The sequence below is a fragment of the Brassica rapa genome, chromosome A03 (assembly GCF_000309985.2).
Source record: "Brassica rapa cultivar Chiifu-401-42 chromosome A03, CAAS_Brap_v3.01, whole genome shotgun sequence".
Lineage (NCBI taxonomy): Eukaryota > Viridiplantae > Streptophyta > Magnoliopsida > Brassicales > Brassicaceae > Brassica > Brassica rapa.
In genome coordinates this window covers 4,719,241-4,738,729 of record NC_024797.2, presented here as the reverse complement: position 1 = coordinate 4,738,729, position 19,489 = coordinate 4,719,241, and the positions used below count along the sequence as shown (strand labels likewise).

Here is a 19,489-nt window from a genome sequence, read left to right as displayed (position 1 = left end):
TGTGGGTCAAAGCTGTAATTAATTAATTATACGTCCACTCAGTTTCATATATTTAAATAATTTAATAACTCCATTATCCACTCCATAATAATTTTTACATGGTCAAGTTTGCAAAGTTACTTCTTAATATGCTGTCATTAAATTTTTGGTAATAACATAAAACGCCTAAAAACCGGCTGAAATCTACCGGTTTACAACCGGACAGAATCTAGTAATAAAACCGAACCGGACAGCAACGTGGATCTGGCAGAGAGATCAAGGGTTAAAAAAAAAGGCGAAATCTCACATCCCCCAAAATCACAGCCATCCAATTTCTCTGTTTCGCTCGCAAATCTCCAGCTTCGTTTTCCTCCTCATCTCACCAATCTTCTTCCCTCTGCAAAATCTCCGATCGAATCTTTTCTCAATTCGTATGTTTCTCTCTTTCTCTTCAAAACCCTAGTTCTGGGTTTTTAATTGGATCATCATTTTTTTTTATTAGTTTAGATCGTAAAATTATGATTTGAGATTTTGGATTGGTTCATATGTTTATATCTGAACGATGTAAATTGAATCGGGCACGGTGCGTGCGCAGATCGATTCCTAGGAGCTCTTCATCGTAGATTCCTTTTTTGTTTTAATTCTTAGTATCGATCTGAAAGTTTGAATATTTAGAGCTAATTAGCTTTGATGAGTAATAGACTCTTAGGGTTTGATTGGGGATATGCTGAATTTGCATTTGAGTTTTATTTCTTCTGATGATGATAAGTGATGTTTATGGCATAGAAAATGTTTATCTTTACGTTACCAAACAACCTCCATGCGAGTTTAGGTTTCCACATCAGGATTTGTGGATGTGTGAATCGTAAAAGTTTAGCCTTTTTAGCTAGATTTGGTGGCTGAGCTCGTGCTTTCAGTCTTTTATTAGTTTGGCTTTTGTAATATATTTCGAATTCTTTTTGTAGACAACCATGAGCGACCAAGGAGAGAAGACTTGCCCACTATGTGCTGAAGAGATGGATCTCACTGATCAGCAATTGAAGCCTTGCAAATGCGGCTATCAGGTCTTCCCATCTTCTGTTTATTTACATGTTATCAGTGTTCAGTAGCAATAATCAGCATAACATTTTAGCTTTTAGCTCAAATTTTCTGCCGCAATTTATCCGTGAAGCATGCACGTCTTTTTTGGCCTCATTGACCATTGAACTTTGCTCTGTTAATGATTTCTTTTGTATGTGATACAGATTTGTGTTTGGTGCTGGCATCACATAGTGGACATGGCAGAGAAAGATCAGATAGAAGGGCGTTGTCCTGCTTGTCGCACTCCATATGACAAAGAAAAGATTGTAGGGATGACTGTTGACTGCGACAGGTTCTAACACTTGATTTTTTCGGTGAATTTTATATTTATGGGATAATCTTTCTTTACGCTCTCTTTTACTGATTTGCTTATAATGGCTGTTGTCAGTCTGGCCTTTGAAACCAACATGGAGCGCAAGAAGACTCAAAAGTCAAAATCAAAACCTTCTGAAGGGAGAAAGCAACTCACTAGTGTGCGCGTCATCCAGAGGAATCTTGTTTACATTGTCGGGTTGCCCCTTAATCTAGCAGATGAAGATGTATGATAACTCTTATCTACACTACACCCTTTTTATCATTTCTTTGTGAATTGCTATGTGACTAGGCTCCATTTTCCTTGCAGCTACTCTATCATAAAGAATATTTCGGTCAGTATGGAAAAGTTCTGAAGGTTTCCATGTCCCGAACATCATCTGGTGCCATCCAACTATTCCCGAATGATACATGCAGTGTGTGCGTTTCTGTCAGCCAAAATTTTTCCTTTTATCATAAAGTTCATTGAGTTTTTGCTTGTCATTATTGTACTCATCTGGTAATATTTTTTATTATTCAGATATATTACTTATGCAAAAGAGGAAGAGGCTGTCCGTTGCATCCAGGCTGTTCATGGGTTTATCTTGGATGGTAAATCACTGAAGTAAGTTTTGACTCGCTTCCTTTTTTTTGTTTGAAACTATGTATTTGGTGTTTTTAGTTTGTTTTCATTCAGTTGTGGATAAGATGTATTTTTATATATATATATTGCAGGGCGTGTTTTGGGACAACCAAGTATTGTCATGCATGGCTGAGAAATGCGGTACGCCTTCCCTAGATTATTGTTCTACTTTCTGACCCCCTGAGTTTTTCTTTTGGTTACCTCTTTTCAGATAAAAAATTGAGATTGATGTCTTTGTAATGATTAATTGCATGTTTTTGTTTCCAGGCGTGTGTTAATCCTGATTGTCTCTATCTGCACGAGGTCGGTTCACAAGAGGATAGTTTCACAAAAGATGAGGCCATATCTTCCCATACAAGGTACGTTTATCATCTTAACCTTTATAATTCTGTCTTGCGTTCATGATTGTTCGCTTTCTTGGATCTTTTACCTTACTAGTATATATGTAATATGATGGCTTGCTGAAGTCTTATAGTACTTTTGAAGGAGTAGAGTTCAGCAAATCACTGGAGCAACAAACATTCTGCAGCACCGTTCAGGGATCATGCTACCTCCACCACTAGATGCTTTTTGCAGTGACAGTTCCTCTGCTAAACCAATTGCAAAAATTCCTTCAAGTGTAAGTTCAGTTAAGTGACAGTTCTTCTGACATTATGTGCAATTTAAATTTTATTACCATCTCCTAGAAGCTTTAGTTTCCATATACTCTTCCAAGCCTCAAACGGCCCCAAAACCAACAACAAAATATTACAAATCGGAAGGTTTTATGTTTGTTAAATTCTAATTGGTGACTAACTTAATGATGTGACATGACTAGCTTATAAATTCATTTCAGTTGACTAAGCTTACTATTTTCATTTCTCATTTTTTTCTATGAGCAGAATGCAGTAAGTGTTCCCAGGTATTCTCCACCTAGTGGGAGTGGGAGCTCTAGCAGATCCACTGCTCTTCCTGCTGCAGCGGCATGGTAAGTTTTTCACTTGCTGCTTTTTTATGCGAGGTATTTGAATGGGTCAATATAACAAAATAGGGATATCTGTTACAGGGGGACACATAATGCAAACCAGCTGTCTTTAGCAACTTCGGTTACCTCAAATGGATCTTCTGATATACAAAGAGCGACCCCAGTAAATGGAACCTTGGCCTTCTCTGCTGTTGTTGCAAACGCAGCTCATGGGCCTGTATCCTCTAGTAACATTCTTAAAAGACCATCAGGCAAAGAAGAAAATCAAAAAGCTGTTGACAAAAGCAAGCTTAGGGTTTTGAAGCCTTTGCAGCATAATGTTGTGGTTGGTTCTGGGTCCAAGAGAACCACCTCACCTGATAGAGATTCTCCTAGCAATCGGTTATCCAGTTCAACCGACTCTTCCTACGATGGCAGAGACATTGACAAGCCTTTAGCTGCTGTGAACTCGTCTGACGATTCAGAGGATGGTGTAGAAGATGGCCCTACTGTAGGAAACTTGCGTGTTACTGTTACACAAGATGGCCCTACTGTAGGCAACTTGTCTGTTGGTGTTTCACAAATGGAGATGACTGCAAATTCCAGAGATAACCGTCCTGATATTGCGATTAGTAGTGAGTGTGATCAAGATTCTAATAGACAATCTGATCATGAAGTATCAAAGTTGCCAGAGCTAGAGCAATGTAAGATGGATAGCTCTATAAACACTGATGAAGAATCTTTTCCATCAGAGACTGGGGTTCCCTGCACAAGGCCAGAGTGGGATTGGAGATTAGATTTGCAATCACAAATAAAAGTCGACTCAAAATTGGATGTGGAGGATATGTCATCATTTGATAGCCAAAGGCATCACCGTGAAGAGGATGTTACCCACTCGCGGTTTTTGTCTAGTTCTTCCCTGCCTTCTGAAGCTTCAGGTGTAAACGGTTCAAACTTGAGATTCCCTTCGGATAGAGGCAGTGATAGGTTGCATCTTCAAAATGGGTTTGGTGAGAAATCCATGTTCAATGTGGATCACTCTCTGTTTGCTAATGAAGGCAGGAACAAAGTTCGCAGTGCAGAGGATGAAATAATCTCAAACATTTTGTCACTCGACTTTGATCCATGGGATGAATCCTTAACTTCACCCCACAATTTGGCTGAGTTACTCGGTAAAGTTGATCAGCGATCCAGTCCTGTGAAACCTTCAAACCTCCTAAAGCAACATAACAGCCAGTCTAGATTTTCTTTTGCACAAGAATCTAGTAATCAAGCATTTGACAGGGAGAACCATAGCATTTATGGGCAGTTTTCAAGAGAGAGGCCTATTCAAGAGTCTGTAGTTAGCCGAGATATTTATCGGGGTAATCTCGGGAATCTAAATGGATTTGCTTCAAACTATTCCGGTGGATTAGATAATGTTTCTGCTAGTCCTTTATTTTCATCGTACAAGACTCCTGGTTAGTATTTATCGTTGATGAATTTCCTTTGTATCTTGATTGGATTGAATCTTTTTCTCATATTTTTTCTGTTGTTCTGTAGCAGTTTCACGACCTCAAGTTTCTGCTCCCCCAGGATTCTCTGCCCCCAGCAGGTTACCTCCTCCTGGCTTCTCTTCACTTGAAAGAGTGGGCCTATCTTCAGATACGGCACCAGGTAGTTCTTTACCTCTGTTTTGTGGTAGCTTAGTGTGCGACTGATGCTACAGATACAGACTAAAACTCTCATGCTTCCTTGTATCTTAGGAACTCGTTTTCTTGACTCTGCTGCCATGTTGAGGAATACATATCAAGTACAGCCTCCAGTTGGGAACCCGAGTGGTGCGAGTGATATAGAGTTTGCGGATCCTGCTATACTAGCTGTTGGAAGAGGGATGGTAAATGCAGACTTGGATATGAGATCAAGTTTCTCATCACAAATGAATTCCTTTGGGAACGAGACAGGACTCCAAATGTTGAGACATCAGTCTATGTCTGCTGCACAACAAGAAGTCAATGGGTTTCATCATGATCTCAGAAACTTATCTCCTTCACTTGCAGAAACTTACGGATTTAGCTCAAGGCTAATGGACCATCAGGCACATGGAAGTAATTTATCTCTTTTCTCACAGCACCCAAGACAACAACCATCTGCAAATCCAGTCTTGTCTAATGGTCACTGGGATAAGTGGAATGAAGGCCAAAGTGTGAACTCTCTAGGCATGGCCGAGCTTCTTAGGAATGAACGGTTGGGATTCAATGGGAGCCTATACAACAACGGATATGAAGAACCGAATTTTCGGATTCCAAGTCCGGGAGATGTGTATAAGAGAACATATGGGATGTAATTCTGGCATGAAGAGAGGTTTTCTGCTTTGTTGGATTTGCTCTGGTTGGTCCCAAGTTGCTGGAAGAATCATCAAAAACTGCTTCCAATGCTATTGAGTGAAGATGCATGGCCCCAACATAATTTCACCAAGAGCATTTTTGAACTCAAAAGGTAAACTTTTATCTTATAAAGTGTTATGTTAGTTTATCCACGGGGTTTGATAGTATTTTGACCGGTAATAAAGATGTTTTCTCTATTGCAGGAGCTGAAGATGTTGATGTTTGGTTGCCTTGTTGATGCATGCAAGTGTCCAAGTCCACTGGTAACAGAGATAGAAGTTGTGTCGCCGCTTCTTATTTGTTTTTCTATTGAAAACTGTAATTCAATTTAGTTCTAAGACAAATTTTTTCTTTCTCAAACATAATTTTATACAAAATCATATTGTTATAGCAAAAACATATATAAAAAGAGAAAAGAAATCAAAATATTACTGTTGAGCAGTTGAACTATATTTATGCCCGTATGTCCTACAAATTTATCATGATTCTCTTTTTTTTTTTTGTTAACGCAAATTTATCATGAATACTTCTGAAAATTCTATAATGTTGAATTACTGCATGCAATCGTTGTCTTCCATCACTTTTTTAATTCAATTATTGTACTCAGAATTTTTTTTTTTTTTTATTAAATCAGGATCCTCTTGCACAAAAAATCACAATCTACTTTAAACCAGAATTCTATAATCAACCATAACACAATCGAAAACTTTTAATTTGAACACCTATTAGCTATGGAACATGACTCCAAGATGTTTGCAATGTTGCTTCCGTGAGACCTAAGCAAAAGGTGGCGAAGAGGCATCAGCTTCTGCACCAGATCCCTAAACAAATCAACCCTATTCATCTTTTGCGTGACTTCCAGTGCCTTGAGCACCACGAAATTCCCAATCTCACTCCTCGCCAGCCTCATCAACCTATCTCTATCGCACTTCAAAAGCTCCACAACCACCATACCCATCGACACCTCAGCCTCCAAGAGCTTCTCCACGATGTAGCTTCCATACTTCTTAAACGACAGATCAACGCAGTGGCCACGAAGACTTACCGCCACGTTGTGCGTGCAACGCAAGTCATACAGTTTAAGCACGTGTTGGACCACAAAGTTCCCCCAAAGATCGTTGCTTAGGAAGAGAGCGTTGCGCGCGACTACGTCTAGTAACCGGTTCCTGTATAAAGGATCATCCGCGTCGATTATAACCTCGTTGAGCGCGACACAGCCGTATTGGTAACGCGCTATGTCGAGCGCGTAGTGGAGAACGTGCTTGTACATCACATGTTTCTTCACCTGGTCGAAAACGACCACAGCTCGAATCGCTACGTAGGATGCGTACTTGTCGGTCATGATGTCGAAGAAGCGTTGCAAGATAGCATCGTAGAATAACGCGTCCACGTCAACTGATACTCCGAGGAGCTTCTGCACGCGTCTCGACCCGTACTTGTTTCTGACGACCTCCATGAAGTACTCGGAGTCTGACGTCAGCAACGACGCCATCATCTGAAGCTGGCTTTGGTCAAACGTTGAGATCAGATCCTTAAACTGTCCCACGCCTTCACAACTAGTCATTAGGTTAAAGAGCCGTTTTAAGCGCGTATTTGAGAGGTGGATTTGTTGTAAAGCATTGAACATGGTCGACATGGAGAACGGACTATTATCGGACATTACCATTGTACTGAAACTAATCTTTTGGAGATGTTCGAGTGTTAGGATGCTTTGTTGGATTGAATCTGTGAAGGTGAGTAATAATGACCTATATTTATACTACTTTGTTAGAGAGATTGTATTTGTTTTCTTACTAGGAAAAGGAATATAAACCACTAGAATTTCCTTTTTGCGTTTTTGTTTGCTATATAGTTTTCATATTCAGGTTTGGCTTTTAATTAATTCGTCAAACGTAGATTATTCACTACCTGAACATATTTGTTGTACAATATACCAACCATCTCCGCATACCACATGTTGTCTCCAGTTTCCTTTTTCCGTTTTTAACAAAGGAAATTCCTTAACCAGATTGATTAGTTATAATTCATCGGAGATGTTAAATTATAGCTTTACTCTCTATTATTAATAAACTTTCTACTTGGGAGAGGGAAATGTGTTTCCTATTTTTCATATAGTTTCCATATTGGTACAATATCAAGTTCGTTAATGAGATCACTTAATTTTGTTGTATTGTACATAGTTCAATTAATGATCTCCCCATCTACATGATGGAGCCTCTACCCTCTAATATCATTTTCGGTTTTCATATAACAAAGGAAATTCCTTAACCAAATTAAAAATGAAAAAGGTTGTGTATTACGATATATTATATCCTTATTTTCATTAAATATGAAAAGAAGATGATAGTTTATTCAGGTTTCTTAGATCGTAGATGGATTAGACTGTGAATTGTATAGTTCAAAAGCAAAAATAGTTTGACAGTAAAAGATCTTTGTGTTATTGTAATGATGTTGTTGGTTAAAATGTGCTTTCTTCTGTATATAAAAAAATGATTCACCAGTTTCCTTGAGGACCTCTTGGCCTTCCTGCATTGGGCACGGATCCGTTCACTTGGAGAGAACTGACCAGATCAATAAAGAATACAATATTGTCTATGCCTAAATAAATTGACTTTCTTTTTATATGTTAGAATGAAACAAAAAAAAAATCGATTGAAAAATCCATAACAAAGAAAATATTAAAAAGACAAAAAAATTGATTTAACAAAACTGCAAAAGGATAAGAACAAAGGGAAAGCTTAGTGAGAATATTCTTAACATACATATTCTAGTAGAAAATCAAATTACAAGATCAGTTTTGTTAAGTGAAAATGAAAGATTAATCTCAAGTTGAAAGATCAAACTAAACTCGGACACAAAGGAACATTAAAGTTTAATACTCAATTATCCAGAGATTCTTTTTGTGTATTTTCATATTACAGTTTAATAACTTTTAAAACAACTAAAATTTTATCTTTTTTTATCAAGATACAAATTAATCAATTACGTGAAAATATGCATTAGAAGATTTGAATATCATACACACATAAGGAAGCAATAATAAATTAAAGTTGTTAAAAAAAAGGAAGCAATTATGCGTTTTAAAACTCCTTCAAAATTCAGAAGATTGAGAGAGAAAATAACGTAATAAATTGTTGAATGAAAGCATTTATTGTGGACAACGCGACTGGAAGCTGAAACGCATCTAAGAAGTTCCAATATTGGGCTCATGGGCCTTAAGTTAGATTCCTTTTCCATTTGATACACCAAATCAACTTTCCTTTCTTCACATTTTTCTCTTCATTCTTTCTTTCTGGGATTATTATTAGAGAATTTGTACTCCCTACACACCACTTTTCCCCTATTTGCACTCCATACCCTATATCCCTCCAATTTTCTTCCCCCCAACATTACCATTTTCCCCCCATTCAATGATATCCCAACTTTGTTAGTATATTTAGCTAATTTACTCTTATTATTATTACTAGTGGTTGGCCCGCGCTTCGCGCGGGAATTTGACTTTAATTTGACTTTAAAAAATATTTATTTGTTAGCTATTTATATTTTTACTATTTGATTATATATTGTGTATACTTTTTGATTCATTTTTATTTTATTTTTATCATCTTTTAGGTTGAAGTTATTTGATGTTATGATAGTTAGCTTCATTCTAGTTTAGGTTAACCAAACTTCATAGTTTAAAGAGTTTTAGTGAAGATATTTTCATTTTAGCAATGTAGTTTATTTGTTTTATTTTAGACCATGGTAGACATAGTTTTATTTATAATCTTAATATGCTTCTCCCATTATTTTACATTGTATTTCTTGCTTGCACTATATTTATATATAATTTCCATATCAGTATTTGATTTGTTAGGATAAGGTTTTTAGAATTCAAGAAATTTCTTTTTTTATTTTACATATTTATTCGGACCCAATTACTTTAATCTGTTCTTTATATAATGGAACAATATTTTTTAAAAAAAATGTTCATTTTTTTATTGTGTATTTGCTATAGGTTTACTTTAAGTTTTTGATTGTTTTCTAAATATTATTTTTGATTATGTATTTTTTGTTAAGTTATTTTTTATCAATTTCTTGTTTATTTTTGATGGTTTGAGTTTAATGATCAGAAAGCAAAAAAAAAAAATCTATCAAATTTATTTATTTTTGTTAATTTTGTTTTGATGAAATTTGAAAACACAATATCGTAAATTAGTTCCTAACTTTTATTCTTCTGTGTTTTGATTATCTATTAATATTTGATTGTTTTCCTTAATTATTTCAAAGTTTTCTATGTATTAATACTATGACCAAAATGAAGAAAAAAAGTTTCATTAAATTCACTTTTTATTTATCTTGTTATATTTTTGAAATCTGAAAAAGCAACATAATAAGTATATTTTCTTTCTCATTTTCTTTTATTAAATTTATATTTATTCATAAAATGTATTATTGAGTTGTATGATGTATTTTAAACTAAATTTTTATTTTGTTACTAAGTTTTTTTCACCTTATTCAAAAAGTTTTTTTTTATGTTATTCAACTTATATTATGTATTGTAACTAAATATTTAATTTTAATATTTCTTTTATTTACATTTTTTTCTTTTAAAAATTATTATATTTTAAATTCTATTATGTATTAATTTTTGGTTGTGGTTGCCCATCATTTTATTGTAAATTTTAGTTCCCTGATCTAGTAAATATTTCGTGAGATTTACCCTATTTTTATTTACGTTGGTGTGAGTTTGATGAAATGTGAAATCACATTATATGGATCTGTTATTGCTTTCTGTTCGTCAGTAAGTATGGGTCTATGTAGTTCTATACTTGTAGGGTTTTGCGAGTTTGAACAGAGGGGTTTTTCTTTTTGTGAACCGTGTAGTTGTATGTTTGATATAGATCAAAGTCTTTTCATCGTTTCTCATCCTTAAACGCTTGGCAGTTCAGGCAATAGTTATATAATATCTCGCTTGAGAAGAATTCATGAACAAACTATTTAGCCAAAAAAAAACAAATTCATGAACTCGAGATATCCACCACTGCCCAGATTTTCAAGTCCATTGATCGTTGTATGCGTGATGCATTCTTGGTCAGCGACACCACTCGAGATTCTGTGAAACAATGCGGTTGAGGCTAACATATGAATAGGACTGTGACTTCTCCTACTCTCTATAAACTGTAGACGCAGTTAAAATCCGATAAGCTATAAACGTTTTGGGGTCAAATGTTCTCTCAACACAGAAGGAAAAAATATATCTTCTTTGAATTATTTGGACAAACAGCAGAAGATACTTTATTTATGATCTTTTGATTTGCACCAAACTACTTTTGTATATTCGTGTTATTTATATTTTTAAGTTTTTAACATAAACTTGACGAACACCTCAAGTATCTTTGGGACCTGTCAGTCGGGAGCCATCATCTTCTTATCCTTCACAAACTTGCTAATGCAGATGTACGTTCCTACAGTGGGAAAACAGGAAACGCAACTAACAAAGCTCAGTTTTATAGAGCATGGGAGTCAGTGGTCGTAACCTCCTAATCACCAATGCTGCTGCTGATACAGTATTTGCCGGTGACGTTCTGTAAGGACAACACCCTTGAACGTTAAATGATTTTATCCATAGCGCTGCATTATGCCAGTGTCTAAATGTGTACGGAAGAACTCAGTTTAAATCACCCAGAACTCATGGAGGCAATCAATATAGTTTGTTTGCTAAATCAACTTCTGTAAAATATGGATGCAAAATCAGGAGGAGCTACCTACTATGTTTATTTAAGCGGTAGGACCAGCTCTCAAATAGCAACAGGAATATAGCTTATTTTTAAACAAACAGGAATGTAGTTTGTCGAAGAGCAATAAATATTTTTTTTTAAACCACTGCTGATACAAAGTTTTCGTGATGACAACGCTAAGAAAAAGTAAAAAAAAAAAAACCCAACAACAAAAAGCATTGAAATAAGTAGCGTGATCTTAAACAATTTATTTTAACTCAAATGAAGACAAAAACCTAAGGAGCAGCAGTGGTGGACGCTTGAGTTGGCGACACACGATGCTGGGAACTTCAGCTTTGCTGGATCAGCCTCCGGTGTGGTGGACCATCAGCAGTTATTCCACCATGTACAGGTTCATCATGCGAAACACCTGCAGCAGCAGAAGCTCCCTCCATAACCCCACAAGCATTTGTAGCAGGGCTCCCCTAGTCACACACTCACCAGTAAAGGTTAGTTGTAACTGCTACTGCTTACTGTTCCAGGGATATCATCTCCGGGGTTGTTATCGCTCCCTGTTAATGAATCATATAAGAGTGTCACCACCAAAACCAACAAATTGTAAGATAATTAGCTAATGGTTTGACCAACATTTACAGCAAAGTTTGGCAGTGGTGAACACTGGTCGCGGTCAAAGATTCGAGATATGGTGAACGGCTGATGCTTGGAGGAGCAGTTGAATGGGAAAGCTTCAATAAGTAGAAGTGCTCCCAACTAAGTCATGTATGCACTGTGGCAGGGGTCTACGGTCCGGGTCTTCACTCCTCCTGCAAAATATTGTCATTCATGTATTCAGTGGGACAGAGTGTGAACTTTGAAGCACCATAAACATAGTAATTGTAGTTTGCTTTGCTTTTGGCTTACCAGAAGTTGTGCAACATCTTCTGCAGGGCATTAGTCAGCTTTCTCACCTCTCCGTCAATATTCATGTATTCATTATTGTTCCTGTCTGAACATATATACTCAAGCTAGTCGATGGTGGCTATGTTCAATGAAAAACAGAGATATTGCAATGTAGTGGAAGATTATTTAGCATGCTACCTGAGTTACTTCTCCCCATAAGCTGGTTGGCTTGGCCCTGTTAATTGGTGAAAACTCATTCAAATTCTTCATTTCCACCTGTGAACCAACAGAAACACGAATAATCATCCAAATACAGTAGAATGAAAACAGAATGAGTTGAACATACTACTTTATTGGTTAGCTCAGAATATATAAACGACAAAGAAGGATAGAAACTTGTTGACCTTGCTGCCAAACTTCGCTTGTGTAATAGGACGGACTGAGATATTAATATCGCCGCGGAGAGTGCCTTTGTCGAAGTCACAGTACTGACTCCCAAATACCTCGTAATCCACTGCATCTCACAGTCTCGAGTAAGAGCAAACAAACATTAATAAACGGCCATGGAAGCGCTTCTTGGAATGAGTAAAGCCCATAATAGTAAACCCTTGACCCGACGAATACTTGCTCCATATCTCAGAGGATAACAATCCACTCAAAAAGCAATTGCCTCTGCTATCTGTTGTCACATCCTCCTTCATCAGATTTCATGATAATTATGGTGTTTAATTTACAGAGAGTGAGGAGAGTAGTGGAACTGGGGTTAGTGATGTGATTAAAGAAATGAGAAACAGAAACGCTCGCCGTTACAGAACGGAAGAACAGCTAAGAATCGAAGAACAGCAAAAAAACAACTTCTACGGCGCCCAGAGAAACCCTAAAAAGATGGGCCAATTTTAGAGAAGCCCAAAGACAAATACTTGCAAGCCCAAAAAGTAGAGCTCCGCTTTTTAAAGAAAAAACACGGGAGAGAGGGTCGTTTTTTAAAAAACATGGAACAGAAGAAAAGGAGACGACACGTGGCGAATTTTAAGATATGGAAGGGTGAGGTGGAGGGCTGAGGAGAGTTTCTGAGCAACTTTATTAATATAGATAGACTAGGGATTAACCCGGGCTACGCCCGGGATTTTTATATTTTTCTAATTTAAGTTGTTAAATTATTTATATTTAGGTTATGATATATATTTATATAAATGTTAAGATGTATGTCATAATTAAAATTTATTTTTAAATTTTAACACGTTAAATTAACATATTTTTTACTATTTAAATATTTTTTGTAATTTTATTGGCTATCTAGTTATCATATTTAGCAAAACTATCTCTTGAGTGTTGGAATAAATGTTTTAGATATTTAATTAAACTGCAGAGTATTTTCGGATCGACCACATGCTCAACAATCGATCAATCCGTAAAAAAGATGGTCGATCTTCTTGGCAAGGTAATTACAATTTTAGCAAAAATATCTTTGATTTTCAAATTTAAGTATATAACTATTCTTTTGAATATTATTTTTTTTATTGTATTTTTTGATTAAATTATTGTATTATAATGTTTATGTAAATATTTTTTGTGATGTTTGAATTTGTGTTGTTCGTATACTTAACCTAGATGATATTGATGTTTAACCATTTGTTGTTTTTATTTATTTTTTTTAATCATAAATTGTTTTTATTTAAAAACATTATTCATATATAATATAATAGTTTAAGTTTGGAAGATTAATCTATATATATAAATTATGTATATTTTTTTAAAAAATAATTTAAGATATTATATATTGAGTAACTGAATTTCTTATCTTGAAAATAAAATATTTATATTTTTGTCTTCATGTTATACTCACCAATCCATCATTGATATTTATAACTCAGTATGTTTTTAAAAAAACTTAGTTTTAAGTAATAAACGAATTTAATAAATTAAATTCATCACCTATAATGTTCTCTAAACTATATTTGAAAACTCTCTAAAATTATATTTTAAGCATAATATTACTATTATTTAATTTTAAGCATAATATATGCAAAACCAACTTAAATTATATTTACAATAGGACTATCCTAAACCGGTTAATAAACCAAAAACAATATTAAACCAACATGAACCAATACTTGATTCGGCGAGGAATGAAGTGTTTCAGGATAAACGCTTGAATGATTATTAACTGTAATGGTTTGATCATGAAAGAGTTAGTATGAATATTAACAATTGTAAGAATAACTTTGAGTCTATGAAAAGTAATTCAATTCCCATGAATAAGTTTGGCTTTTGGAAGTTGCGGGTTTCCCAACAATGAATCCACCTAACAAAAAATTTGTTGTCATAAAAAATCTCATTCAAGGTCATTAAAGGTTTTTGGGACGGCAAAAGTTGATGGTGGAACCATTTTTTTGCTCGAGTGCTTTAAAGTTTTCCTTGATAGAGTGAGGTTGATATTGATGGAATAATGAGTTTTATAGGGACTTTCTTGATGTAAAACTATACATTTTTTTTGTCTTATGTGGTATTTCCATTTTTATATAATTTACTACCATTTTAAGATAGATGTACAGTTTAAGATAGATGTTTAAATCTTAATGTACTTTTTCCATTTTTGTAAATGTTTATTTCCATTTCTTATATTTTAATTTACGTAATATCTATATTTTATATTTTAAAATAGATATTTAAATCTTAATGTACTTTTTCCATTTTTTAAAATTGTGTATTTACTTATATTATATATTTTACATTTTTAGATAGATGTTTAATGCTTAATGAAGTTTTTCCATTTTTTTTAAAAAATTGTGTATTTACTTATTATTATATATATAATTTATATATTATATATTTACATTATTTACTTATTATTTATTTTCCTGTATATGTATTTCCATTTCTTGTACTTTTTATTTACTTAATATTTCTATTTTACATTTTAAGATAGATGTTTAAATCTTAATGTACGTTTTCCATTTTTTTTTAAATTGTATATTTCCATTTGTTATACTTTCTATTTACTTAATATCTATATTTTAAATTTTAAGATATATTTTTAAATCTTAATGAAATTTTCCATTTTTTAAATTGGGTATTTACTTATATTATATATTTACTTATTATTTTTTTTTTATATTGTGTACTTCTATTTCTTATGCTTTCTATTTACTAATAATTTTATATTGTAAGATAGATTTACATTTTAAGATAGATGTTTAAATACTAATGTACTTTTTCCATTTTTTTAAATTGTGTATTTCCTTTTCTTATACTTTCTATTTGCATAATATCTATATTTTACATTTTATGATAAATGTTTAAATCGTAATATACTTTTTCCATTGTTTTTAAGTTGTGTATTTCTTTTTCTTATACTTTCTATTTACTTAATATCTATATTTTACATTTTAATATAGATGTTTAATATTTAATGTACTCTTTCCATTTTTTAAAAATTGTGCATTTACTCATTATTGTATATATAATTCGTATATTTATATATTTATAATATTTAATTATTATTTATTTTTCAATATATTGAGTATTTCTCTTTCTTATACTTTATATTTAGTTAATATCTATATTTTATATTTTAAGATAGATGTTTAAATCTTAATGTATTTTTCCATTTTTAATGTAAAACGGCAATGTTTAATAGAAGAACTTGGACAAATAGTCAAATAGTTATATTTATGTTTTTTTTTTTATATAAAATAGAAATTTTACATTATGGAGATAAGCCGTTTTTTTTAGTGAAAAATGGTAATCTTACATATGTTTAATGTAGTTTTTCTATTTTTTTATGTTCTATGTTTACATTTTATTGTTATTTTTAAATGTAAAATGGTAATCTTACATATGTTTAATGTAGTATTTCCATTTTTTATGTTGTATGTTTACATATTATTTATTATTTTCGAAATTATATATAATGTTTTTTTTTACAAAATAGTAATGTTACATTATGGAGATAAACCGTCTTTTTTTTAGTGAAAAATGGTAATCTTACATATGTTTAATGTAGTTTTTCCATTTTTATGTTGTATGTTTACATATTATTTTTTTAAAAATAAAAATGTAAAATGGTAATATTACATTATGGAATTAAGCCGTCTTTTTTTTTTAAAGTGAAAAATAGTAATTTTACATATGTTCAATGTAGTTTTTCCATTTTTTATGCTCTATGTTTCATATTATTTATAATTTTTAAAAATTAGTAATATTAAAATGTAAAACTATATTTTATGCCACGTGTCATCTTTCGGGAGGATTTTTTTTCGCTGATGTGGATGCTCTATGGAGCTTCAAAAGGTCCCTTTTATTAGTAAGGTATAAAATAGAAATTTTACATTATGGAGATAAGCCGTTTTTTTTAGTGAAAAATGGTAATCTTACATATGTTTAATGTAGTTTTTCTATTTTTTTATGTTCTATGTTTACATTTTATTGTTATTTTTAAATGTAAAATGGTAATCTTACATATGTTTAATGTAGTATTTCCATTTTTTATGTTGTATGTTTACATATTATTTATTATTTTCGAAATTATATATAATGTTTTTTTTTACAAAATAGTAATGTTACATTATGGAGATAAACCGTCTTTTTTTTAGTGAAAAATGGTAATTTTACATATGTTTAATGTAGTTTTTCCATTTTTATGTTGTATGTTTACATATTATTTTTTTAAAAATAAAAATGTAAAATGGTAATATTACATTATGGAATTAAGCCGTCTTTTTTTTAAAGTGAAAAATAGTAATTTTACATATGTTCAATGTAGTTTTTCCATTTTTTATGCTCTATGTTTCATATTATTTATAATTTTTAAAAATTAGTAATATTAAAATGTAAAACTATATTTTATGCCACGTGTCATCTTTCGGGAGGATTTTTTTTCGCTGATGTGGATGCTCTATGGAGCCTCAAAAGGTCCGAAATTATATATAATGTTTTTTTTTACAAAATAGTAATGTTACATTATGGAGATAAACCGTCTTTTTTTTAGTGAAAAATGGTAATCTTACATATGTTTAATGTAGTTTTTCCATTTTTATGTTGTATGTTTACATATTATTTTTTTTAAAATAAAAATGTAAAATGGTAATATTACATTATGGAATTAAGCCGTCTTTTTTTTTAAAGTGAAAAATAGTAATTTTACATATGTTCAATGTAGTTTTTCCATTTTTTATGCTCTATGTTTCATATTATTTATAATTTTTAAAAATTAGTAATATTAAAATGTAAAACTATATTTTATGCTACGTGTCATCTTTCGGGAGGATTTTTTTTCGCTGATGTGGATGCTCTATGGAGCCTCAAAAGGTCCCTTTTATTAGTAAGGATTATTTAACTCAGATTACAGTTCCTTTTGCAAGCCGTGGATTGATCTGATCCTTTTTCAGGAGGCATCACGTATAGATTAAAGAGATTCAAGGTAACTGTTGATTCATTAGTTTGTCGCTAATCGTGAGTGAATGAATATGTTTACCAAGTTTCTGTTCCCTGATAGAGATTTCTCTTTTCTTATTTTTATTCCTTTCTCTTTGTTAAATTCAATTTTATATAACCAACCACTGATTATTGTGTAAGAAATTTTGTTTCCTTTGCGTGATTTTTGTACGAAAAAAAATGTTCTAATGAACGCAAACTGTTCGACAAAAAGCCTCAACGAATGTTCTGGTTTGTATTTATTTGATGCATGTCTTGCTACGCACGCTAACTGTATATGTTTTCTTGATATTAGCTTACATAAAGGTTGCCTCATTGACATTTGCACATTGCAGATTTATTATAGATTCCTCCACTGTCGGCCATGGGATACAGTTCAGATGACGACAAGATCCTTAGCTACAACGATGTTGTCCTCCGGAGATCAGATTTGGACATCCTAAACGGACCCAATTTTCTTAACGACCGTGTCATCGAGTTCTACCTAAGCTACTTATCCACGGTCCACACTTCCTCTGCCATCTCACTGATCCCTCCCTCCATTGCCTTCTGGATCTCAAACTGCCCCGACACCGAATCACTCAAAGACTTCATCAAACCCCTTGGATTACGCGACAGCGACCTCCTGATATTCCCCGTAAACGACAACACCAATGTCGAGCTAGCCGAAGGAGGATTACACTGGACCTTACTCGTGTATTACAAAGAAGCCAACTCGTTTTTTCATCACGACAGCTTGATGGGACTGAATAAATGGAGTGCAAAACAGCTCTTCGAAGCGGTTTCTCCGTTTGTGTCTGATGGAGATGCGATATACAGAGAGTGCAGTGATACACCGCAGCAGAGGAATGGGTACGACTGTGGTGTTTACCTTCTTGCAATCGCTCAGGTTATATGCCAATGGTTTAGCTCTGGAGGAGTGCAGAACCGGGATGAGTTGTGGTTTACTGATGTGAAGGAGACTGTACCGGATCTGGCTAACCGTTTGAGAGAAGAGATACTGGGGTTGATCAGAAGGTTGATCTCTGAGAAGAGTGAGTAAATGAATTAGAGAATTTACTGAATGATTTTACATTTGATATTTCGTTTTATTTTTGAACAATTACATTTGATATTTCCTATATGTGTAGTTAAGCCCACCGGCCCAAATTACTACATTGTGATAAAGTTATTACAGGCCCGCGGTAGAAAATGCAATATCTGATGCTTTTTATCACACGAACCAGTGACGCGTCTACATGACGACATCATTTTTGTAAAAGACATTCATATCAGACAAATTTAACAAATGAAAAACTATATGTAAACTGAATAACTGATGGGATTATTTAAATTCTTGTCGATAACACATTTTCATTATAACAAAGTTTATGATTTATTGTAAGTGAGGAAAAGTTTTTTTTATTCTTTGTTTTTTTGAATAAAAAGAAAATTTCGTTTAATAATTTATAATTTAATTTACCTATTTGGATATTTATAAACAGAATCAAAAACCTATTCTATTTACAAATTTATTTCTTTGAGACAGTTTTTTTTTGTTAAGCCATATAGTACATTTTAAAATGATTTTTTTGAAATGAATTTTGAAAGCAAATTGTATACATTTTACTTTGGAGAAACTAGCTTGATATAGACGAAAGCAAACAAAAACAAGATGAAAGAAAACTTTCTACAAAAGAAAGAGATAAAGAAAAGAGACCATAAGTTTGAGTAAGAAGAGCACATTCTAATAATACCAATCAAAACTTAATGAGTGAATGAAAAATATACAGATCGTAAAAACGAATCCATTTTCTGAAATCTAGAGAAATTTTCACTAAAGTGGAAACAAACAAAAGAAAGCTCCAAAGAGCTACTATTAAATTAAATAAAAAGGGAACAACAGCTAAAAAGAAAGAACTGCATGGGAATCTACGCTTTGATGCTTTGCTTGAAGATGGAGGCAAGAATATATGCGGGGTCCCTTTGGGAATAGTGCCTCAAAATCTCTAATCCGATCCTAAATCTTCTTTCGTTTATTTTATACACAGCTCTTGGTTAGTGTTCTTAACTTTCAGAGCATGCAAGTTGTTTTTGTAAGAAACTAAAACAGTTCTAACTGAAAGAACATTAATAAGCCAATAATACAACACAAAATTAAACAATTTTTTTA

General features: G+C 33.0%; 3 protein-coding genes and 1 long non-coding RNA gene across 15 annotated transcripts; 2 read left to right on the top strand and 2 right to left on the bottom strand.

Moving 5' to 3' along the window:
• Positions 1-230: 230 nt before the first annotated feature.
• On the top strand, positions 231-5,743 carry LOC103856582. 9 transcript variants are annotated; one of them, XM_033286514.1, is made up of 14 exons: positions 231-410; positions 945-1,043; positions 1,224-1,351; positions 1,448-1,598; positions 1,682-1,791; positions 1,892-1,975; positions 2,086-2,134; positions 2,261-2,352; positions 2,486-2,612; positions 2,875-2,960; positions 3,039-4,396; positions 4,479-4,592; positions 4,682-5,414; positions 5,506-5,743. In XM_033286514.1, the coding sequence occupies exons 2-13, from the start codon at positions 951-953 to the stop codon at positions 5,260-5,262; spliced, it is 2,973 nt and encodes a 990-aa protein (XP_033142405.1). In that variant the 5' UTR covers positions 231-410; positions 945-950; the 3' UTR covers positions 5,263-5,414; positions 5,506-5,743. The 9 variants fall into 9 exon arrangements, with proteins under 9 accessions (XP_033142405.1, XP_009131948.2, XP_009131952.2 ...); XM_009133700.3 differs by having other exon boundaries at positions 2,486-2,621; XM_009133704.3 differs by having other exon boundaries at positions 2,480-2,621; positions 3,039-4,300; positions 4,482-4,592.
• Positions 5,604-8,101, bottom strand: LOC103833831 (pumilio homolog 18). Its single transcript, XM_033286529.1, has one exon. The coding sequence runs from the start codon at positions 6,966-6,968 to the stop codon at positions 6,012-6,014; it is 957 nt and encodes a 318-aa protein (XP_033142420.1). The 5' UTR covers positions 6,969-8,101; the 3' UTR covers positions 5,604-6,011.
• Positions 8,102-8,380: 279 nt separating this feature from the next.
• On the top strand, positions 8,381-18,553 carry LOC103856581 (NEDD8-specific protease 1). Of its 2 annotated transcripts, none has more exons than XM_009133694.3 (3): positions 8,381-8,617; positions 17,230-17,323; positions 17,673-18,553. In XM_009133694.3, the coding sequence occupies exon 3, from the start codon at positions 17,702-17,704 to the stop codon at positions 18,377-18,379; it is 678 nt and encodes a 225-aa protein (XP_009131942.1). In that variant the 5' UTR covers positions 8,381-8,617; positions 17,230-17,323; positions 17,673-17,701; the 3' UTR covers positions 18,380-18,553. The 2 variants fall into 2 exon arrangements, with proteins under 2 accessions (XP_009131942.1, XP_033142426.1); XM_033286535.1 differs by having other exon boundaries at positions 8,471-8,609; positions 17,219-17,323.
• Positions 9,283-12,766, bottom strand: LOC117132459. Of its 3 annotated transcripts, XR_004456021.1 has the most exons (5): positions 12,306-12,766; positions 12,100-12,177; positions 11,923-12,007; positions 11,650-11,825; positions 9,283-11,573 (listed from the first exon to the last, which is right to left on the bottom strand). It is a non-coding gene; the product is annotated as an uncharacterized LOC117132459 (long non-coding RNA). The 3 variants fall into 3 exon arrangements; XR_004456022.1 differs by having other exon boundaries at positions 11,656-11,825; positions 12,100-12,765; XR_004456020.1 differs by having other exon boundaries at positions 12,100-12,764.
• Positions 18,554-19,489: the final 936 nt, after the last annotated feature.